This window comes from Pelodiscus sinensis, chromosome 4 (assembly GCF_052426305.1).
Source record: "Pelodiscus sinensis isolate ZL-2025 chromosome 4, ASM5242630v1, whole genome shotgun sequence".
Classification (NCBI taxonomy): Eukaryota; Metazoa; Chordata; order Testudines; family Trionychidae; genus Pelodiscus; species Pelodiscus sinensis.
Genome location: NC_143055.1, coordinates 77,510,312 through 77,534,938, shown reverse-complemented (window position 1 = coordinate 77,534,938; position 24,627 = coordinate 77,510,312). Strand labels below are relative to the sequence as shown.

General features: G+C 40.4%; 2 protein-coding genes across 15 annotated transcripts in view; both read left to right on the top strand.

Annotated features, from left to right (window-relative positions):
- Positions 1–4,421, top strand: part of GLRB (glycine receptor beta) — a 71,172-nt gene extending 66,751 nt beyond the window's left edge. For 3 of the 6 annotated variants that reach the window (XM_075930121.2, XM_006121851.5, XM_014572956.4), the window contains exon 10: positions 1,055–4,420. In XM_075930121.2, the coding sequence (XP_075786236.1) occupies positions 1,055–1,351 (297 nt within the window). In that variant the 3' untranslated portion in view covers positions 1,352–4,420. Of the gene's footprint in view, positions 1–383; positions 1,018–1,054 lie in introns of those variants that run through there. The other 3 variants (XM_089777957.1, XM_006121852.5, XM_014572957.4) reach the window with 3 other exon arrangements.
- A 16,501-nt stretch (positions 4,422–20,922) lies between these two features.
- The window catches only part of GRIA2 (glutamate ionotropic receptor AMPA type subunit 2), a 140,138-nt gene continuing 136,433 nt past the window's right edge, over positions 20,923–24,627 (top strand). For 4 of the 9 annotated variants that reach the window (XR_012904186.2, XR_012904187.2, XM_006121853.5 and 1 more), the window contains exons 1-2: positions 20,923–21,677; positions 22,211–22,351. Coding sequence is in view for 6 of the 9 variants with exons in the window: in XM_006121853.5 (XP_006121915.1) it covers positions 21,584–21,677; positions 22,211–22,351 (235 nt within the window). In the remaining 3 variants the exon portion in view is untranslated. The remainder of the gene's footprint in view (positions 21,678–22,210; positions 22,352–24,627) is intronic. The other 5 variants (XR_331991.5, XM_006121857.5, XM_006121859.5 and 2 more) reach the window with 2 other exon arrangements.

Below are 24,627 nucleotides of genomic sequence, written 5' to 3'. Positions count from 1 at the left end.
CCTGAAATTACCTGTTAAACCAGTATACTTTTTTTATTTTTGACAGTTTCTCTGAATATTCTAAACAGTCATTGGGAGAGGTTTTCAAAGATATACAAGAAAGTTAAGGTATTCAACTTCCATTAATGCCTGGGAGTGGTCTCCAAATCTCTTCAGGATGTCTGCACTGTGTGGTGATTTAATCTCTTCTGGTGTTTATAACAGCTCAAATACAAACTTCCTGTAGACCAGGTCAGGAGACCCACGTAACTGTTTTTCAAAACCTTAGTCCTTGAATTACATTAAATATCAATGTATTTTTAAATTTCCTTTCTATGTGCCAGGATTGAAGGCAAGTCAGGGATATAGTCAGACTCAGCTGAATTTTAAATCCCTTTCCGCAGTCACATGATTTCCAGGAGTATTGGAAGAACAGGCAGCTGGAAGAAAGACTGCCCTTCAGTCTCTCGGGAGTTTTCCAGTGATGAGATCCTCTCATGCCATGTGTGGATCTGGGAAAGTGCTGCATTTCCTTTATTGTGGTCATTATTGAGGGGAGAAAGAATATTGATACAAGGAGGATGCTCTTTATCCTTTTAAGGAGGAGTCTATGGCTTAGGGTTTAGGTATAGTAGTTATCTTGTATAAGGAATATTTCTGCGCTCAAGCTTAGTGGAAGAAGTACTGGAATTACCAGTTTTCAGTCCTAATGCTCAATGTAATATAAGCATTAAATAATATCAGACAACTTTCTTGAGTTCTGAATCCACTTACAAATATTCTCTGCAGTCTTAAAATATAATCTAGCAATATAGCGTAGTTAGTTCCACAGCATGAGGCACCTTGTATATGCAAATTTATATAATTATGAATGTTTAGATTAGTTTATATGATTGAGTGATCATCCTTAAGTATGCTATATTACAACCATTCCTGCAAATTAAGCTTATGTGGTGCATCTCCATCAACAAGTAATTTCATATATATTTGTTTGCTGTATTCTTTAACAGGTGCATTATGTTTATGAATAAAATATTTGAGTAGATCATGATTTCCGAAACTCTTTATTTCATAGGTTGGTGAGACCAGATGCAAAAAAGTTTGCACCTCGAAATCTGATCTGAGATCCAATGATTTTAGCATCGTTGGAAGCTTGCCGAGAGATTTTGAATTATCAAATTATGACTGTTATGGAAAGCCCATTGAAGTCAATAGTGGGCTCGGAAAATCTCAAGCAAAGAATAACAAGAAGCCACCTCCTCCTAAGCCTGTCATTCCATCAGCAGCAAAGCGAATTGATCTTTATGCAAGAGCATTATTTCCTTTCTGTTTCTTGTTCTTCAATGTCATATACTGGTCCATATATTTATGATAAATATTTTATATTTTACATAAATGAAAAAAATATTTCTTTATTCCCTTTCCCAATCATGAAAGCCAGTCTGTGAAATTATTTGCATTTGCAAAGCAATATATTGCATTAAAGATGCCATGTGATTGTAGTGAAAATATGGCATCTTAATTTTGAATGAAAGCATGACACTGCAATGTCTGTGCTCAAACTGTTGTATATAAATGTACAGCATACATCCTGCTTTAAGAATATATGAAGGGTAATGCATATCGTTATTAAAGCAAAATAAATATTTTCTGTTATTATTAATATACTGATTTCTGATAATGAAACTGATGTGCATGTTGAGTATAAGATCAGTATTCTAATATATGTAGTATCTAACAGCTTTTATGACAGAGAAAATCTTGTTCTTGTATAATTTTAGATGGCACTGTTAAAGAACAAGCTTCATTGTAATTAATATTATTTAGACTTTGTAAGTAAGTGGAGAAAGTATTGACTAAACTGATCTTGTCTATGTGGAAAAATAAAGATCAGATAATTACTAATTTTGTAAAATTAGCTCATTTAGAAATATTAATTTTGCATCCTTTAAGCAAACCCACAGCAAGATTGTGAGGAAAATATGTTGACAGTAAATATTGCACCAAATTTTGGTTGCCTTCTCCACAGGCACAAGAGAAAACCTGAAGGCAAAGAAAAAATTGGGGCGAGAGGCTCTCTTTCCTATTTCTAGAATAAGCCACTACACCAAATCTATCAACCGTAATAAAAGGACCAATATCTGATTGTGAATAACTCAGAAGCTAAGGCCTATACAAAAAGTCTCCTTGTGCAGAGATCAAAGAGCAGCGTGAAGTGTTTGACCATACCAATCCATTTCTTATGCTGCTGCTTGTTGAAGTCCTCAACATACCAAGAGGGTGACATTGGAGTTCTGATGAGAAGGTGTTCTTTATTTTCTAGACCTTAATTTCCTAATAATTTAATCCCGTAAGGGCTATAATATTACAGTTTAATTTTGGCTGTTGGATTAAGTGTTCAGGTGATAGTGATGGCCTGTGCTATACAAGAAATTGGACTGGATGATTTGGTGGTTCCTCTTGGCCTTAAATTCTTTGACCCAGTAACATGACATCAATTAGGATTACAAAAGTACACTACCTTAATATATATATAATACAAGAGTCAGTATTCTGGTGCCTACTGTTGCATTGTCTTTTGTGAAACTAAGATATAAAGTAAAACTAACAATAAAGTGACATTTTCTACTATCTAAAGAAATCAAAGAAGGTACATGCAATGTTGCACTCTCTAGGAGTTCACAATGAGACTTTGCTTCAGCCCTAATGCAGTAACAGAACTGTGACCTCCGGGAAAATATTTCCTCTTGGAAAACTAGGTTATAGTTGTTAATCAAAATATTAAAATAAGGCATTTCTCACTAACTGAGGGATTTACAAAATTCATATTAACTAGTCCCTCTCAATAGATAGAAATGGTCTGTGAGGAAAAAAAAATCTGATTTTTTCCAGGTGAGTCAGTGCTCAGCTGAAATGCAGTCTTTTAAGGAAAAGTAGCGTATAAAACTTCCACAGAGCTAACCCTCTTGTTCATCTGAGACAGGTTCAGTCAGGATGGACAACAGGAAAAACAACACGACTTCCATGTTGTAACTTGCTATATATCCTTGTTCGCTTAAACTCAAAATGCATCTGAACCAGCAGATCTCCAATCTGCACATATAGGCCAAAAAAATTAACAAGAGTTTAAGTGAGAACTCACAAACAAAAACAAGTGTTAACAAACAACGACCCATCTGTAAAAATAGGTGGAGTACTTTCAGGATGCAAGGTCTATGCCCCCAATTTAGCACAGAAGTGAATTATATGGATATATTCTTTGATTTTCAGCTTTTACATTACTTGCATTGGAATTTGCAGATTATTGCTTCTAGAATCAGAAATTATCATAGAACCATAGAACTAAAAGGGACCTACAGCAGTCATATAGTCCAGTCCCCTGCACTTATGGCAGGACCACATACTATTTAGCCCATCTCTAACAAGTGTGTGTCTAAAATGCTATTAAAATATTCATTGTTGGGGATTCCACAGTCTCCCTATGCAACTTATTCCAATGCTTAATCACGTTGATAGGAAGTTTTACCTATTGTCCAATCGAAACCTCTCTTGCTGCAATTTAAATCCATTGCTTCTTGTCTTATCCACAGAGGATAAGGAGAATAATTTTGCACCCTCCTCCTTGTAACAACCGTGTAAATATTTCTAAATATTCTAGACCTGCTACTATTTCCCCTCTCAAACTTCTCTTTTCCAGATTAAACAAACCCAATTATTTCAGTCTTCCCTCATAGGTCATGTGTTGGTCTTTTCCAATTGGTCCACATCTTTCCTGAAATGTGGCATCCAAAAATGGACATAATACTCCAGATGAGGCCAAATCAATGTGGAATAGAGCAGAGGAATTACTCTTCACATCTTGATTAAAACAATCCTGCTAATGCATCCCAAAAAAACCTGATTTTTGCTGTTGTTGTTGTTGCAACAGTGTTACACTGTTGACTCATATTTAGCTTATAGCTCAGTACATAGGATATGTCTACACTACAGAGAAGATCGAAGCTGTTGCTGTCAATCTTCCAGAGTTTGAATTAGCACCTCTAGTTAAGACAGCTAATTCAAACTGAGAGGGGTTCTCCAGTCAATGCCAGTAACCCTGCTTCCTTGAGGAGTAAGGAAAGTCGAAGGGAGAGTGTTCTCCCTTCAACTTCCTGAAATGTGGACAGCGCCAAAAGTTGAGCTACTTCGACTTCAGGTGCGCAATTAACACAGCTGAAGTTTCATATCTTACTCTGACCTTGTCCCATAGTGTAGACATACCGTCTGATCCCTACATCCCTTTTTGCGGTACTCTTTCCTAGACAGTCATTTCCCATTGTGTATGTGTGTACTGGATTGTTTCTTCCTAAGTGGAGTACTTTGCATTTGTCCTTATGTTTTCTGAAAGATACGTTGTTAGTACTTTTATAATCAAATAACTTGTCTGTAATAAATATCCATATTTTATATGTATAACCTCCATTACAGATTTTATTGTTAAAATAATCTCTGTTCCTTCTTCTTTTCCTACTTGATGGTGTTTGTGTTTACCACAAAACATTTAATCACTAATACACCATAATACTTTTCAAGTCAACTAACATAAGAACAAGCAAAAGGAACATATATATTATGGCAGATGTTTTGTTCTTTCCTAAAAACATAAAAAAATCTTCCTATGGACAGAATAAATGCAGTAGCAACTCCAAAACACCACAAAATTTAGAATAATATCTAGATGAGGTTTAAAATAATAGATACCTTATACTTTGACAAGCAAAGGAATATCAAATGTAGCAATATTTTTATCACAACTCCCTATGGGTACGTCTATACTAGCTCCCTAGTTCAAACTAGGGAGGCTAATGAGGGCGACCAAAATTGCAAATGATATTTAAATCCCATGTTACATTTGCAATTTCTCGCCCTCATTAGCCTCCCTAGTTCGAACTAGGGGGCTAGTGTAGACGTACCCTATATTTTTATCATTCTCTACTTTCTCCAAGTGAATAATAATTGAGATAATAAGGCTTTTAAATTTTATTTTTACCCTACTGTTAGAAGGTCATGAAGAGTTTCAAATGTCATCATATCATGGTCCTTCAGCACCCTCTAGTTGTAAAATTCTGCTTGTAGAATGACATCTACCAGCTTCATTCTGGAATAGGATGCAGAAGTGCAAAACTAATTGCCTGTTTGGGAATACAGATATTAAGTACTGTGATGACATAGAATAAAATAATAGCAGGCTCAATAAAAGCTAAGATTGAGAACTGTAGCTACTAATACAATAGGAGTTGTTAAGGAAAAAATTTGACATTTAAGATAGTCTCATATTGACAGGAAAACATTCAATTCCTCCTGAGAAAACAGCAGATTTATATTTAGATGAAACATGATAGTTCTGAACGACCTACATATTGGAGCAATCTGTTCTGAAGAGAGAAATCTGTGCTAGTTTCAACTTGCAGTTTCCTTTAAGTTCGCCCACCTAGACTCTTTGTCAGCAGAAAAAAAACTGATTTCCATTCTTCTTTAAATCTGAACATATTCATTCCAAGATTCACTTGAGCCTCAGGGAGTTCAAAATAGGAATGGAGTTGCCCTGTGTCTCCTCTGTGCTGTCTGATACAACCATCTCCAAGATGCCCCTACAGTATAGAACCTACTAAGAGAACAGCCAAGTGGATCAAATTTTATATTTGAATATGTTAAGAACTTGTATGTGAGTATATATCTTAAGATCTTAAAATGCATTCCACCAGGTCCAAAACAACACATAACAGTAATTTCCATGGAGATTAGTTTGGCTGTTGCCTGGAGCACTAATCACACATTTATGCATCATTACTCTCTAGAATCGGCATCTAAATCAGATGTCCAATTTTGGAGAGCAGTTCTAAATGGTTATAGGTTCCTTTTATCCTAAAGGGATGTTACTCCTACTTTCTTTTCTACAAGGGGGAATCTATACAAACAGTTCTTGAAAGAAAAAGAAAGACTTACTGATAAATAACCTAACTTTTAGAAAACATTGCCCATATCAAACCACTTCCAAACCAAGATTTTTACTACTGTGTCTTAAGCAGTTTAACTAGGGTTCATCTACACTGCAACACTATTTCAGAATAACTAGCGCTATTCTGAAATAACTTAGACCACATCTACACAGCAGGCAGTTGTTTCAAAATACTGTCAAAATACTGTCAAGCTGGAGGACTTCTTACTCTGACTCCTGTAATGCTCATTGTACGAGGAATAAGGGAAGTCAGAGGAAAAGTGCTCTATTTCAAAATAAGTTCTGTGTACACACTCGCTATTTTGAAATAAGCTATTTCAAAAATAAGACACACAATTGATGTAGCTCAATTTATGTAGCTTATTTTGAGTTAAGCCCTGCAGTGTAGATGCACCCAGAGAGGAAAAGAAAGTGGGTCAGGCTAATCTATCTATGAATATTTCTCAGCTGCCAATACCCACTCCACATTTCATTGTAAATCTTCAGCACATTAGCTTTGCCTTGTTTCTGATTTCATCAGACAATACTATAATCATTGATCATCTTGAACTTATTAACACAAAGTGATGATATCATGTGACAGCCTTGGCAATTACTTTTGGTATGGTAAATAAATCCAAAATTGTCATTTTGGAATCTCTGGGAAACTTAAATGAGTGTCTACAACACAGGCTTGCCTCTGCAGTGAGACACTTTGTGCAAGTGGAATGATGAAGTGAAAACTGTCAGTACAATGTGCTCCCTGGATGTCTTGAAATCATATTGGCTTTTTGCCATATTTGCATTTTGTTATGATTCACTCACAGGTGTGGTGAAAGTGATTTACTTTGGGATACTGTATTACTATGAATAGTGCAAAAATCGAAACTTACACTCACAAGCACACATTTGGCAGGGTTGGAGCTGAGGGCAGCAATAAGACTGTGAATGTGACTGAATAAGGCTTGATCTGGATGTTTAAAGTGTACATGAATAGTAAATAAGATGAAAAGATATTGGCATTTTTAGTGCTCATGTGTGAATGGTACCTATATTTCACCACTGTTAGATACACGTCACTATAGAATTATATGTTGTTTGGAAGAATATCCCCTATAGGCATGATATTTCCTAGCTCTGTCTAGAACCTCAAGATTATTGCTGAAAACAAATTATGACAAACACATTGTTACATTTTCAAAGTCTAATTAGATGTTGACGATTACCCTCTAAATTTAAAATATCCTTCTCGGTGTTTAACAAGTGTTTACAGTAGATGTTTCTTTCTTACTGTCAAAGGGTATGTCTACACTACCACCCTAGTTCGAACTAGGGTGGTTAATGTAGGAAACCAGAGTTGCAAATGAAGCCCGGGATTTGAATTTCCCAGCTTCATTTGCATCTTGCCGGGTGCCGCCATTTTAAAATGTCCGCTAGTTCAGACTCCGTGCCCGCGGCTACATGAACTAGATACTTTGGATTAGGCTTCCTATTCCAAACAACCATTACTCCTCATGGAACGAGGTGTACCAGTAGTTTGGAATAGGAAGCCTAATCCGAACTACCTAGTTCGTGCCGCGTAGCCGCGGGCACGGAGTCCGAACTAGCGGACATTTAAAAATGGCGCCCGGCAATACGCAAATGAAGCCCAGGAAATTCAAATGCCGGGCTTCATTTGCAACTCCGGTTGCCTACATTAACCACCCTAGTTCGAAGTAGGGTGGTAGTGTAGACATACCCTAAGGCAGGCTTTTTTGGATTAAAATAGTCATTTATTTTATTCTGGAAGACCTGCTTGAATTGGAATTTGGAACTGGTTGGATATTTGGCCATTTCAAAGGTTGCAGAGCAGAGGGATTCTGAGGTCCAGATCCTCAAACAGTATTTATATACCTAAATATTTTTGATGATCGAGAACTAAGTGTCTGTCTCCTCCTAGAGATCTCTTTCAGGATCAGGCCTATATTAGAGAATGATACATTCAATAAAATATGAATAGGAAAAACATTATCCATTATAATATATTTAAGCAATATATTGTTACTTATCTATTAGTGCTTCACATTTGTTAATTGGCTCTTTATTAGGACCTACTGATTTCCTAAGAAATTATTAAATGAAGGTTGTCTTTAAGCAAACATAAATACAGGGAAAGGTGTCCTTTAATTCAACATAGGTGGGAAATGAGGTTACTATTGTTCCCTCAAACTATGCCAAGCAATCTCTGGTTTCTTTGGGTCTTAAAAGTCTTGGAAGATTTGAGGATGTCACTATTGCTACAGAAAGAATAATTAAAGTCCTCTTCCCCATTTTATTGATAAGGGTGCATCTAGACAGCATCCTTCTGTTGGAATAAGCTATGCAATTTGCACTACACAAATTGCATAGCTTATTCCAAGTCTAGGTCAAAAGAGCTTATTTTGAAATTTGGCACTTTGTAGACAGTGCCAAATTTCAAAATAAGGCACTATTCCAACAAATCCCTTACGTTACAGAGATGCTGGAATAGCGCGCCTGCTATGTCGGGAAATAGTGGGTGCATTTAAAGATGCGGCATTACTATTTTGGGATACCTCTGGTATCCTGAAATAGCACCACAGTCTAGATGTACCCTTACAGAACAAAACAGAGAAGAAAATAACCATAGGGGCAACAAATAGGGACAGCAGAGAACGGATAGAAATAGAGGGAAGTTGTCAACTTTCTGCTCTCATTGCAAAAAGCCCACAATAGTAAAGCTGTTCTGTAGTAATGACCCAAATACCAAGTTGGAATAATATTTACTGCTATAGCAGAATTTTGGACTATTATTGAGGAATGCTGGCGTATAAATCTATTGGGATCTTGGATTCCTGCAAAAATTTATCCTAAGAGATTTTAAACAGAAAATACCATCTATTTATCTAAGTTTGGAAGCACTTTATTATCTCATATATTACAACCACATTTTATTGCTTTATTTATCAAATCTCCCATGCTATTTCCATAGAAAAGCATTTTAAATTAGGAAGGTATGGGGGTTTTGTTTGTGATTTTATTTTTTACATCTACAAAATATTGAACCATATTACAGTTTACCTTACTTTTTTGAGCAATATAAAATAGACATGGTGCATTTTAAATGACAGCTTCTCACATTGAATTTGCCGATCTCCATCATGAAAGTCTTGATGAAAACAAGTTGGCAGGGAAAAAATCATGGTTAGAAATGAATCCATTAATGCAAGAAAAACTCATGCAGAGAGTCTGATGAACATTGACAATTGTACTAAATCATTTTTGCTGAAAGGAGATTCTGTATTTAAAGACAAGAAAACATTCGATCTCCAATTACTTTCCATTTCCCAACAGAAAAGAAAAAATTGCTTTACTGAAATTATCAGTTAATCTTTTCCATTATCATCATAGTGTCACTCCCTGTCAATGAAGGACAGTTTTCTATAGTAAACGCTTTAGTGTTCTAACCATTTTATTTTTAAATGATTCAAGGGCTGAAATAGTTTCTACTTACTAGATAAAAATTGTGGGCCACATCATTTGAATCTACCTGAATTATTCTTTGTGCAGAATTGTAGTAAACATGCAGACACCAGTTTGCCCCCCAGGTATACTTTAGAGCAGCATAAGGGAGGAAGGATGGTTTTTAGGGTATACCAGTGGCCAATAATTCAGGAGATCTGGATTCAGTTCCCAGCACTGTCACAGACTTCTGTTTGCTTTGGGCAGGTCACTTCTATCTTACCCTCAATTCCCCTCAATGTAAAAGGAGGTGAATAATTCTTCTGTTCTCTCATCCTTTGTCCTCTCTATTTAGATTATAAGCTGTTTGGGATCATAATTGACCCATACCATTGTGCCTACCACAATGAAATCATGATATCAGTTGCAGCCTCTAGATACTCTTATATTAGAAATAATTAATAATGACTTGGATCAGTTAGTAACAACCACAGTTCTAAGGGCAGAGAGGTAGAGAAAAGCCACCTTTATCTTCCTTATAATCAATGCCATGAATTGTGTTAAGGATATTCATTCTCTGACTTCAAAATTTCTGATTCACTGTTCATTTACACCAAGTTTACAGCATTGTTACTCCTCATTTCCCCTGGTGACAATGAGAAAAAAATCAGTCCTTCGTGTTTACACATAACCTTACATTCTATTATTTCCTGAAGCTCTAAGTAATATTCCTAAAATGGCCTAACATTCTTCCCCTGATCAAAATTCTAGGAGTACCTGCAGACTTTCTAGAAATAGGAAATACTATATTTTGTGGAACTTATAAATATTTTTTATTTATTCATTTAATACAATAGAAAGCATAGGACTAAACTGTATGAAATATTGTTTGTCAGGATATAACAAAGTACTTGACATCTTTTCTTAAATTATCATTGTCACTTGGCTACTACTTCCAAAATACATCAATATCAGATTATATATGCATTTTTATGAGTTGTCTGTATTAATTGGTCATTTCCTATCATGAAGTGGAGAATCTATTACTGTAATTTTTAATTATAAAATTGGACATACAATTATGAATTGAATTCATTTTTCATTTTCAAAATGTGAACAAGTGTTTTATATAGTACAGTTAATGAACCTGCATTGTGAAGATTAATGTTCACATCTTGGTATTTGCCATTTACTAAAATAATTTTTAAGCAGCACTTGAAAAACATGAATGTGTTAGTTGGGAATGTGAGGCAAAAATTCACTAAACACTGAAGAAGGGGGCTGAGTTTATGTAAGCAATGCAATCTTGGATACTCTTTTTGTAGGCCATAATTCAGTACCTTTGAAGATCTGATAATCCATTCCCTAAACAAAACCATGGTAATTTCTGAGTCAGCACATACTTTGGAAATTGATAGTATCAATTTCACACTTTTGACATGCCCGTAAACAAATTACCACTGCTCCAGATTAAAGTCCTATCAGGGTAAAAATCTTGCTTTAATGTTTCACCTATTATACAATAATAATACTCAATCTTTTAATTTCTCTGCCAGTTGTTTAATAGAATAGTATAACAAATATTTTATTCACAATCATCACACACTCACATCTATGCAACTGGAAGCCTTGCATTGTTTTCATAAGGCACTGGTTTACAGATGACCAGTGACTCAAAATACTAAATGAATCATTTAGGAGGGCTAGTGGTGAAAATTTCATTCCAAATCAGAACAATTGTAGCACAGACAACTGTTCAGCTCCTATGCTGGGGCAGTGAGGCCACATCATTATTTTATTCCTCTGTACCATTAGCAAAGTCATATTCAGCAGAACTCATCAGGGTGCTATGCATGCTTGTGATTTGCCTCAACTACATTTATCTCCCTGAGTAAAAAATTCCACTTATTTATCTGAAAGAAATTCAGCCAGATCCAGCTAAAGTGAAGTCCAGATGCATACAGGCCAGATGAGGAAGGTATATATGGCTTCACTCTGTTTTGCTAAGTGAGGCTTGAATGTGTTGGGTAAATGTACCTCATTACCTGTGAATTTAAACCTTGTTCCTCATAGCTGTTGTTTACCAGACATTAGACTTGGGTCTACCTAGCTTTGTGGCAGGTGGTGACTGACCAATGAAATGCAATGATTCCTCCATCAAAGGTGACCTGTGTCACCCTCCTCTATGCCAATCAAGTAAGAGCTTAGAACCCATAACTGTCACCTTCCATGTTGTGTCCATGTTGCCAGTAAGGATGGAGTGTGCTCTCCATGTTGTGTGGCTGCAGGAACCTGAGCAGTATATATTGAGGTGCTGTTTTACTATGTGTCAGCATCATCTCTTGACTTCATTGGTTTAGACAAAAGAAAGGACAGGAGTCGATACATTTGGAACCAGCTATACTGCAGGAGTTGCCAGTACAGGGGAGATTTTCCATCTGTCTGGTTTTTGGGGTTCCATTTCAAAACTGGACCCTTCTCCTGTTTGCCTGGGGCTGATAATCAATCTGTCCAGTGTGGATGTCACTGGCAGCAACAATAAGTGAAATTTACTCATTTGATAGGTCCACTTTGGAAAGCTTTGAAATGAAAAGCAGAGTAAAGCAAAGATATGTTCTTGCTCCTGCACTCTTTGGAATCCTCTTAGTACTCTTTAACTGTACATTTAAGGCATTAAGGATGGAATGTATCTCCACACAAGATCAGATGGTAAACTCTTCAACTTATGTTCCGACTTATGTCAAAGAGCTGATGATGTTGCCCTCATGGCCCACAATGAAGATCTACTACAAGAACTCATGGACTGTCTTTCAAATGCCTATCAAACATTTTGCTGTCCCCTTCAGAATCAAGAAAACAGTTGTGTTGTATTAGGACAGGGGGTTCCTTAAATGCAAACAAGCTAGAAGTAGTCCAGAAGTTTTGCTATTTAGGTTCTACAATGACCACCAACCTCTCACTGAATGAAAAACTAAATGTTCACATTAGAAAGGCTGACACTACCTTCAGCAGATTAACTAAGCATGAAGCAACTCAAAGCTTAGCATCAAGACCAAAATGCTAGTGTACCGAGCTTACATCCTCAGCACTCTCATGTATGGTAGGGAAACATGGACAACTTATGCTCATCAGGTGAAAACGTTAAACTGTTTCCACCTACTCAACACCAACTGGCAAGATAAAATCACCAACACAGAGGTTCTTCAAAGGGCAAATTTATTAAGAGTGTCAGCTGTGCTCAAACAAAGTCGACTGTGCTGGCTGCACCATCTGAGTAGGTTGGAAGATGGATGCATACCCAAGGACATGTTATACAGGGAGCTATTAGAGGTTATAAGAACAACAGGCCATCCCAAGTTTCACAATAAAGACACATGCAAACAAGATGATCCTGACCAATGGGAAATCTTGGCAAGTGATTGTAATTAGTGGTGCCATCATCTCCATCAGGGTATCAAAGACCATGACAACAGCTGGTTCCTAGAGCTAGCAGTGAAAAGAGTCCATAAGAAGCAAGCAGCTCACAATCAAGATACATTCATCTGAAAAAACTGCCAAAGATAATGCAAATCTTATATTGAACTATTCAGTCACATGAGATTGTGCAAGCTATCTACATCATAGGCTGCAATTCTCACCATTTCTTGTAAACAAAAGGTTGCCAACTAGACAAAGACACTCAAACTAGCAGCAAAAATGAAAAATGAAAAAATAGTTTCACCAGAAACAGGAAGCCTGCCAAACAATCAGGGCAGATACTGGACTATAGAGGTCCTGAAATATTATAATAGGTCAAGGAAATTAAAAAAAAATACTATTTTGAGAGCATATTGCTTTAAGAGTAATAAGACAGATTCACTACTATACTGAGGAATATTATAAAAAGTTGTCTTAATTGGATTAAAGTGTTTGATGTAAGACTTCAGAATTCACTAGTCTTGCCACTGTTCAGGAATCTTTGGTTACTATTCTAAATCCTCAGAGGGCTCATATCACAAATTACAGTATGGATCAATAATATATTATCATTATTTATAATATTTTAGCATTCATTATATAAATCTACATTGCATGTGTGTAGATATATTTTTTGAAAACAGTCACATGACTGACATTCTCTCTCAGTCTGTCTAAGCACCGGGTTTTAAATGTCCAAACTCTGCAGAACCATCAATTCGGATTCAAACACGATCAACTGAATCATGCCACCTTTTAAGATAAGAACATAAGAACATAAGAACGGCCATACTGGGTCAGACCAAAGGTCCATCTAGCCCAGTATCCTGTCTACCGACAGTGGCCAGCACCAGGTACCCCAGAGAGGGTTGACCGAAGACAATGATCAAGCGATTTGTCTCCTGCCATCCCTCTCCAGCCTCTGACAAACAGAGGCCAAGGACACCATTTTATCCCCTGGCTAATAGCCTTTTATGGACCTAACCTCCATGAATTTATCCAGCTTCTCTTTAAACTCTATTATAGTCCTAGCTTTCACTGCCTCCTCTGGCAAGGAGTTCCACAGGTTGACAACACGCTGTGTGAAGAAGAACTTCCTTTTATTAGTTTTAAACCTGCTACCCATTAATTTCATTTGGTGTCCTCTAGTTCTTCTATTATGGGAACTAATAAATAACTTTTCTTTATCAGCCCTCTCCACACCACAACCATCTCCTAGACCGAAGTCACCTCTGTATCAAAGTTCCCCATGTCAAGTGCTTATACATTGCATCACTTCTTCATCTTTTCTTTGGTAAGTTGAATAGTTGGAGCTTCTTGAATCTTTCAATATAAAGCATTTTTATAAAGATAGATACAACATTCACATTCTTTATGTTTGGTTCTTGTCCACAATACCTTAAATCCAAGGTCCAGTCTACACTGTATAGACTTTAATCATTTCATGGCACATTTTGTACAAGTAAGATTTGCTTGAATATTTTTGCTCAGCCAATGATAAGATATTAGATACATTTTGCTGTTCATGCTTCTATCCACAACCATGTGGAGTGTAAGTATGGAGCAAGCATGTACACAGATGACATTGTCCATGATACATGTTAGCCCTATATATCATCCCCATATGCAGTTTATGGATCTGTCACTGTTCAAAATCATTATGGATGTATGAGCACTTTCACTTATGCAATCAGTGAAGAAAGTCCAGCTTATTCCTGAAAACCAATTTTGTTGCGGTCACTGCTCTTGTCTATATTGGTAATAAGTAGGGCTGTCAAGCAATTGAAAATTTTTTAATTGTGTGAGCCTCCCCTTTGAAACTCTGCAGCAGAATTTCAACAGGGCAGCTCTGCATGGACCCCAGGATCAGCTAGAGTCCCCAGCTGACCCCGGGCTCCATGCAGTGCTGTCCCTTTGAAGCGCCATGGTGGAACATCAAAGAGGCAGTGCAACATGGAGCCCAGGATCAGCTGGAGTGCCCAGCTGACCCTGGGTTCCACTGCTATGGGGAGCCCAGGATCAGCTGGGAGTCCCCAGCTGACCTGGGGCTCCCGGGCTGCCCCTTTCAAATGCTGCCTCCACGCGCATGGCATTTCCCCAGAATAATTTGCAGATTGTACACTTCAGTACCTCCTAGCATGTGTGATTGGCCAAAACTTAAGCAGTAAAAACTGTATTTGTTTGCACCAGAGATGGCTTTGTTATCATACACATAGACAGCTCAGCCTGAATCTGAGTGGCTTTATCCTCAAAATAATGGAAAAATGTGTCACAGATGGATGCAAATAACATGTATTGATATACTAAATCACAATGCACTAGAAGCTTCAACATTATTTTTATAACTAAACTACTCCAAAAATGCAGCAAATTATGTTAAATGACCTTATTGGATATTTGCTTATTATTTTCCATTATTTGTAATAGCCATTCTAAAGCTTCATGATGCAATTTCTTTCTCTACCAATATTCTAAAGGAGAAATTCAGTCTGGCAATGTTGTTGACAGTAGGAGGGAGTACATGGTCTGGAAGGAAATTGTGACCTATGGTGAGTAGTGTAGTGGGTTTGGGTAGTGACTTGGGGCAGGGAGCAGGGGAGCAGAAAGGGCTGGGGATTCAGAGGAAGGCTCTGGCCTGGAGATGCTTACCTTAGACAGCTCCCGGCCAGCAACCCCAATGGGGACCCTGAGGCAGGCTTCCTGCCTGCTCCAGGCACAGGCTGCTCAAAATGGCTAAGCTCCCTCCATGTGCCACTACTCACCACACTTCCCTGGCTGGGGAGACTTCATACACCTCCAGTCCAACCATTGCCTCTCCCATTGGTTGGTTTCCTAGAGGGAGTTGCCAGCCATTTTGAGAGGTCTCAGGCTGCAGCAGTCAGAGAGCCTACCTTGGGGTCTCAGAGTGACAGGCCATCGGCCAGATTCAGCCCATGAGCCATACCTTGCCAACCCATCTCCTAGACCGAAGTCACCTCTGTATCAAAGTTCCCCATGTCAAGTGCTTATACATTGCATTACTTCTTCATCTTTTCTTTGGTAAGTTGAATAGTTGGAGCTTCTTGAATCTTTCAATATAAAGCATTTTTCTCATGGGTCTTCTCTGAGCCTGCTCCAATTTTTCAACACTCTTCTTGAATAGTGGACACCAGAACTGGATAAAACAGAGTTCCAGCACCCAACTCAGGCTCCTTCTCATTCTCTCCAGTTCCTAGCAGCATCACCCTATCTGGGGTTCTGCAGCTCTGCCAGCCACACTTCTTTAGCTCCAGCAAGGAACAACCTGGCTCTGATCCAGCAGCTCTTTATATTAGCTTGCTGGGTCTTGACTGGCTGCTTCTCAAACAGCAACTCCAGGGAGCCTAGAAGACTTCTCTACAGCTCTTTTCTGGGGCAAGGTGTGGCAAGGCCACAAAACCACCAGCAAGGAGCCTTGGGGCCTAGTCCATCCTGTCACTTCCCTCCCTAGTCTTTTTCGGTTACTGCTTCCCAAGATAGAGATCTACATACTATAATTATGGTCTATATTCTTTGTCCCTAGATGTATGACTTTACATTACCTGTACTGAAATGCACAAAGTTTGCTTGCCCCCAATTTACTATGCAATCTGGATTCCTCTGTATCATTGACCTGCCCTCTTCTTTATTCATGACTTTCTCCAATCTTTATGTTATCTGCAAATGTTATATATGATTATTTTAAATTTTCTTCTGGGTTGTTAACAAAAATATTAAGCAGCATTGGGCCAAGAACCAATTCCTGCAGGACCCCACTAAAAACCTGACTTCTCACTAGAATCATGTCCATTTTTGTGCAAAGATAATTGAACATGAATTTCAGACATATTACAGGCCTGTACGCAGGGGGAGTGTGAAGGGTACAAATGCACCCTTATTATCCTCCAAGTAAGCATGAGGCTGGGGCAGTACATTGCCCTAACCTCCCTCCCCCTCTGTTCCAGTCAGCTGGGGTAAGGGAAAAGAGGCGCATTGTCCCAGCCTCCCTCCCTAGTGCTCTGGCCAGCCAGGAGAAGGCAAGGGCTGATACCCTCGCCCCACAGGAGCAGGGCCTTGGCTGGCCTGGGCACCAGGGGTGGGGCAGCCACCAGCCCCTCCAATGGATTACATCCCCCCACACACAGAAATTCCTGCATACAGGCCTGTATTATGTGGGCTTTTTATAAAATATTAATTAGCATGGCAATTTTATTCTTACTGTGTTAGCATAATTTATTATCAACTATTTTTTCTCTCCCTTGCCTGTCAACATCTCTTCACTGAAATAATGACTATAGAAAAAAAGAATGGAGAGATGCAGAATGCCTTATTTTATTGTCAGCATAACTTTCTACTTCTCTTTTTAACTTCTGATGTAATTACCTTTTCGCAGTTTCTCTGGGATGTATATATTATCCTCTTATTTGAACTATTTCACTTCAATTGCAGTCAGTGGGCTTGCCAGAGTGCAGCTGACAAGAGAACGGTACCAAATGGCTTGTATATTTTTTCTGCAGTTGGCTACCTAGTGAAATAAAAACAAAAACTGATTACTTAATTCTATAATAGCACAATCAGACTTTTGCTACTGTGTTGTTATACCTGAAAACCATGCACATAGCGAGTCTATGCTAAATATCCATTATTTTTTTTACTAATCTTCACTCTTTAACCCTTGCCACTTCTTTGTTTCACTAACTTATTATTACTTGTCTTTTAGGCTTTCATTTTACATAGCTTGCAGGTGGACTGCTTAGCCCTTACAACACAGGATCAAGGCCTTCAATTGTAATCTCCTTGGGGTAATCTCTTTTATTATATAAATGTACAGTGCTTAATACAATGGGACAGAGCTTGTTTTAGTTCCCTAATTGTTACTTGGATGTAAGTAATAAAAATAACATTTTACTAGCTACAGGATAAAACATGCCCTCATGAATTATACTTATGACATTTCTTGCAAAGAAATATATGTGTACATGAATAGATATTTTTCTACGTATTGGCTAGTTTAGATATTTTCCAAACTGTAAAGGCAAAAAATCTGCATGATGGATTTATTCTAAATTTCACTTTTATCCAAGCACAAAATAGTTTCAGACTTTTTTCGTTAGTTTGTTTTCTTGTGTACTCTCCAATTCAAATACACAAATAGGATTTTGTTTGCTTGTTTAAATGTTAAAATATCACTCTCAAATTAAGATATGCCAAATTTGTGTGTCAGTGAATTTTTAGAGTAGAGTTCTAAGTTCCTGAGATTGGAGAGATAGACTGCACATAACTGTGCTAAAGTTAAATGTAGTATGGCATTTGACACATATTACCAGACATAATGACTGTGGGTTTGATTGTCCTTCAAATATATACTCGAAGGAATTTTTTATATGCACATTTTCCCTGGACCATGTGAAGTGAAGTGCAGTGGGGCCAGTCATTTCAGTGAAGCTTACTACCCCCTTCCCAGAGCTCTGTAGTGCCCTTTCATGTAACAACATGATATGAGCACCGAGCAGAGTATCCCAAATAGAGATTAGGCAGGGACCAGAGTGGGATTGTGTGACTGTGTAAAATTTGTATGACTCCCTTCCCTCTCCTCCCTCCTCCAAAACTGGGCACCTAACCACTACGTAATGTAGTTGTACACTTTATTTCTTTTTGTATTGAGACTATCCATCATGTAAAGAACACCCTCCTTTTCCCCAGAGTTTCCAAAGGAATTCCCTGATAGAATGGTTGCAATGATGTTGCACTTCTCAAAAACTATGTGGCATGGAAAGCTTTTTCAATTGATCCTGATCTCTGGCAACTGCTAGTTTGGAGGCTGCAGGCCCTGATGTTATGCTTAAAAGAAGCACACGGAACCATTTTCAGGGGGGCAAGACAACATACCACATTTACTGATAATATAACAAAGTAGCATATGCATTTACACACATACACACACGTCCTGCTGATGGAATAGTTACCAGTCTGTTGCTCAACCCAATTTATTGATGAGATAAATTGAGTACAGGGAAGGAGCTGGGTTCTTGTCAGTCCAAACTGATCCTCTATGGTCGTAGCAGGACAGAACCCAAAGAACCATACAAGACACCCCATCCTTTATAAGATTTTTCTTCCATATGAGTTTATGCATTTTGCCTTGTGAGGCCTTAATCAGTTATTCAGCATCACAATCAGTTTTTCTGTGACATATGTTTATCTGGAGGTTGTTCTCGCGGTCATCTGATATCAGTATCCCTATCAAGGGGTGCTTGCCACTAACTTCAGGGTTCATCAATCTGCTTCAGTTCAGTCTGCATGCTTCTGAGTGTCCAGCCCCTCCCTGACCATTTGGGCATTCAGTAGCCTTCACACTTCTCTTTCCTAAAACATTCTCTCTCTCATTCACACAAACAATACATTTACAACACAATTGCAGCACAGAACAAAGGGTACTTCTAGTCACTTTAACAAAGTTACAAAGTCTTTCAACATTAAACTTCTTTCTATCTATTACAAGTCCTTACCTAATATTAACATCACTATGTAGTAAAATATTCCATCCCTTCACTTTAACATCAGAACATGCTAACATCAAACAGAGCTGGAGCTAAGTTAACAAAGCCGCCTGGCCTGTCTGAGGTCTACATCTTGTGTTTAAATTTAATCCAAACCTTATGCAATAATATACATTAATTATAATTAAATAACTTATTACCTACAAAAATTACAAGGCTACGTTGATTCTTCTACAGAAAGGAGAGAATAACAGAACCTAATAGAAAAATCAACAGGAAAACATCAGTTTTTCTTTCCAGAAAGGGTATTTTTTCTAAAGATGGGACAATTGCCAATACCCTTATTGTTTGTGATATGAACTGTGCACTAAAAATGCATTCACTATTCACCATTCATTGGCAATTTTTTTGGGAAGGATGTATTAAAATATTGTATTTTGTATTACAATGTATTAAAATGTATTAAGATACATTTCAGGGCCGCTTATGGCAAACTGAAATGTGTTCACTTATAGTTCACTGTAAATTTATCTATCGGTGGTAAAGTGTGAATTCTGGAAAACAAATGTGGAAGCTCGTTAAATTTGGTTATTTGAGAATTTGATAAGCATTTATAAATAAAAACACTTCATTAGCCACTTAACTGTATTAGTGTGACCATTAAAAACAGGTTTTCCAGCTACAGGAGCTGGAGACAAAGCCAACATTCATTCAGGTGAGATCTGCATGAGGATAGAATAAAAAACAAGCTAACTCAAATAAAATTCTTTATTTTTAACCTCTGCTTTCAATCTTATCTTTCCTATTGTTATGTAGAAAGATGTTTGTGGAGGTTTATCTCACTTTTTTAAATTATTATTCATACCTTCCAAAAAACAGTCCAAAGTTAAGCACCCAAATCCATATTTTAATTTACAGGCTGAGGTAGGAGCTCAGCATCTGGGATTTTAAATCAGGACACTCATTCAAGTGCGGACATTTGGAGTGAAGTGCCCAGTTATTGGCATCCAGGTTTGATAACGTTGTCCAGGAGGTTTGAGTGAAGGCTTAGGGTTTTCCAAGCAACCTAAGGGGATTCGGCTCCAGCGCTATTAGGCACCCAACACCCTTAAGCTTCTCTTGAGAGCCTAAGTGATTAACCAAAACGAATCATGCGTGGAAGCCAGTGACCCTTCCTTTCTCTCGCTGCCCAAAGTTTGACGGATCCCCACCTACTGCGCGGACCGGAGCCGCTTAGGGCCCAGCCCCGCCTCTGCCGCAGACCAGGCGAGCCCTGCCCCGGGGCGCGCCAAGAGCGGCAGAGCCCGACCGCCGGTCCCAGAGCCGCACGCGCGGCCGCTTCGCGCCCCTTTCGACTCCACCCCGAGGGCAATGGGCCAGCCAGCGTGCCAGGGCTGTGGCTGCCGGCCGGACGCCGCCCAGCATGGAGCACGCAGGAGAGCCGCGCTGCTGCAGTTCCCCCTGCCGCCGCCACGCCCGTGCGAGGCTCTCAGGTGGGGGGAAGGGAGGCCCTGCGCTGAGCACACGCCATCCCCTCCTTGACCCAGCCATTAACCCATAAGGGAGGCCTTTGCCCAGCATAACTGGGCGGCTAAGCCAGCGAGCCTGGCCCTGCCCCCGAGCGAGCCGGTCGGGAGCTCGCGGAAGCGCCGGGGGTCGGCGGCGGGCAGGTCTGCGGCTGCTTGGTGGCTCTTGCTGCGGCGCTGTCCGCGGTGCGCAAAGGCGCTAGCCGCCTGGTAAGCGCTGTCCCGGCGGCGGCGGTGCTGGCGAGGAGCGGGAAGCAGTCGCAGCTGCAGCAGCCCAGATGCTGAGGCGGGCGGGCGAGCAGCGCTCCAGGGCCGGGGGCAGGGAGAGAGAACGTGGGGGTGGGTGCGCGGCCCCGCGCGCTCCGCTGCTCGCGCACGCGCGCCAGGTTCTTCCCTGTTCCTCAGCCTGTGAGCTAGAGCGAGGGGGTGAGAGAGTGTGAGTGCGAGTGCATGTGCTGGGACCACGGCAGCGTTCAAGCAGCCGCCTTACTTCTGGAGCCGGGACAAGGACCAGAGCAGCAGCCCCTTGTGCAGAGGGCTTCTCCCGCTTCGGGTTTATTTTCATTTCTTTGGGTGCTCTGGTCCCTCGCCCATCATTGCAGAGGATCTAATTCGCTGGCGAGCGCGGACAAAGAAGGGAGAGGAGGGGGAAAGGGATCCTTTGTGGCTGTGTGGATGCTCTACTTTTCATGGAAATGCAAAAGATTATGCATATTGCTGTCTTCCTGGCTCCTGTGTTTTGGGGACTGATTTGGGGCGTCTCTTCTAACAGCATACAAATAGGTAGGTGCCTCTGCGTGGGCGGATTTTATTTTTTCTAATTGAGTTTCCATTTGGATGGGGTGATTGATTCGTTCATTCACAGCTGGTTTTGCGTTCGAGTGTGCATGGCATGTCAAGCCCCGGGTGCTCTGCGTTATACACACACGTCCGTGTGCGATTTTTCTGTCACCCTCCTCCCTTGGGGAATGATGGCTAAGCTCCCCTTTGTCTTAAACGGAAAGGCAAGCTGGTCCGATGGAGGTTTGCCGGCGCTAGCAAGCTCTGCACGTTATTAAGAGGCTCAGGGACTCGGAGCTCTCTGGTGTGATGCAGAAGCAGCCGCTCCTGACAAAATGCCATGCCCCTCAGCTACAGCTGACTCGAGCAGCTCCCCCGCCACAGAGCGAGCGTGCCTTTATGCTGCCCGTCTCCCTGACAGCGTCAATAAGTGGCTCCCAAGCGCTGCCATGCCCCAGAGTGATGCCTGAAGCCTCCCGCTTTGCAGCACTGATCTGTTCTCTTGTTCTGTTGTGTGCGTGTCTGTTTCCCTGCAGGGGGGTTGTTTCCGAGGGGTGCCGATCAGGAATACAGTGCCTTTCGGGTAGGGATGGTTCAGTTCTCCACTTCGGAGTTTAGGCTGACGCCCCACATCGACAACCTGGAGGTAGCCAACAGCTTCGCCGTCACCAACGCTTGTGAGTAATGAATCTCTCGTGTCATTCAAATAACCGTGGGGGGAGGCGTGAGATCTCCGGGACCCTTGTTCTCCTGTGTTTGGGGGAGCGTGGGAGGGGAGCGGGGACGCGTGCGCACTGGGAATGGGGCGGTGGGAGGGGGTGGTGTGCAGCGCTTTGCCCCCCGGGGGCTGCGGGACACGTTCAGGGAGAACGCGCCCATCTAAAGAGCTCCTCTGGCGATGACTTGGGGGCTCAAAGGCGGCCTCCCGCACGGATGGTCCAAGTTTAAAATGGTTCCTTTTCTGCTCTTTCCATACATTACATAAGCCTGGCTTGCTGCACATAGCCTGGGACCATATGCGAGCCCTTCTGGTCCAGCTGGACAGGCAGACTCGGCAAATGAAAGGCTCCACGCTCAGCTAGGAGCTGTTGAATAGAGATCCATTTAGCTCTCCAATTAATCAATTAAACGTAACTAGGAGAGCCTGCTGCCCGCAGATGCTGTGCAATGCTAGCTCCGTGGCGCGGCGGTCCTGGCTTCTGTCTTGGTGTAGTACAGCGGTGCCCTGACAAATCAACCAGGCAATGCAAAGGCGATCGGGAGCTGGGGGAAGCGAAACGGCAGCGGATCTGAGCATCGGTAGCTAAATGAGACACGGATCAGCCATTTTACTGTTTGCAATGCTCCATATTACATCAGGCTCCCCCTTTCTTCCATTTCCCCAATAATTCAAGCCTCCTTGAGGAGCCCCCACTGGGTGGGAGGGGGCATCTTAACGAAGAGACCAGCAAAGCGACCAGATTTTCGGGAGGAAAGGCGCATTAAGAAGGAGCCTGGTCACTCTCTGTATAAAATCCCTGCTAACTCGAGGATTGTACTGATGGAAAACTGAGTCCTTTCTTCCTAGACACAGACTGAGGTTTTCTTACAATCTCTTGTAATTGCATAGGGCCACAATAGTTGCTATCCCTGCCCATCTTCACGATTTCCCTGTGTTCAGTGGTTTTGCTCAGCCAATAGGTAAAATAAATGCTAGAGTGACGGGGGAGGAAATACCACAGTAAAACCAGCTCAGGAACGCTCCTATTCACATCCTCAGGTGCAAACCACATCGCCTTATCTGAAATGTTTGATTAAACAATTAACAATTTTGGCTGAGCTTTGTAGACTCGAGAATCGTGATCATTGCCTCATTTTAAAATCCCAGCGCCACTGTTGTTTTCTCGATGGATACTTGTATCAAAGAGACAAGAACATCATAAGTCATCCTATATTTATTACAAATACGTCCCGTGGGTGGGGTGTGTGTGTATATATATATATATATATATATATAAAAGCCCAGGTTTCTAGTCTTAGTTCTATGAAAACAGAGAGCCATTGCTCAAAAAGGGTGCTTTGCAGTTATGGAAGTCATAGACCTACTTACAAAATCGATCTAGTGGTGTCTGTGCCTACACACCAATTCTGACGGGGACTATTTTAGGACCATATTTTGCATTGTTTTAATATCGGAGGATTGTTTAATTCTTGAATGAGAAGGTGCTTTTAAATTAGTTCTGGGAATGAATTATGAACGTTCAGTGTGGCCCATGAGATTCCCTGATTCTACAGAGGTGGCGCAACACCTTAAAAAAAGACAGGGAGAAGGCCCATTTAGGCGACGGCCTAACGAGAAAAATCATCTCAGACCCAGCCGATTAGAGCTCTAATTTGTCGTTCTAAATTGAAGGGGAAGCCGCGTCATACAGACTAGAACATCCAACAACCATTTAAAATGACGATTGTTCAAACTCCAGGATCCCTAAAAAGGCACGCCTGGCCATGTGGAGCATTAAAATCTGTATTTCGTCCCCCATGCTCCGAAAGGCTTCCTATAGAGTCGCCAGATCTGAGTCATGCTCTCCTAACACATCTTCGGTCTTGTAGTGAAAATGAGCACATTGCAGGTTTACAAGAACAGACAACACACACTGTTAGCTCAGGAACAAAATACAGGACTATGTAGCACTTTAAAGACTAACAAGATGGTTTATTAGATGATGAGCTTTCGTGGGCCAGACCCACTTCCTCAGATCAAATAGTGGAAGAAAATAGTCACAACCATATATACCAAAGGATACAATTAAAAAAAATGAACACATATGAAAAGGACAAATCACATTTCAGAACAGAAGGGGGTTGGGGGGGGGGGAAAGGAAGGTAAATGCCTGTGAGTTGATATTAGAGGTGGGGAAGGGGAGCTGTCTGTGAGTTAATAGTATTAGAGGTGATAATTGGGGAAGCTATCTGA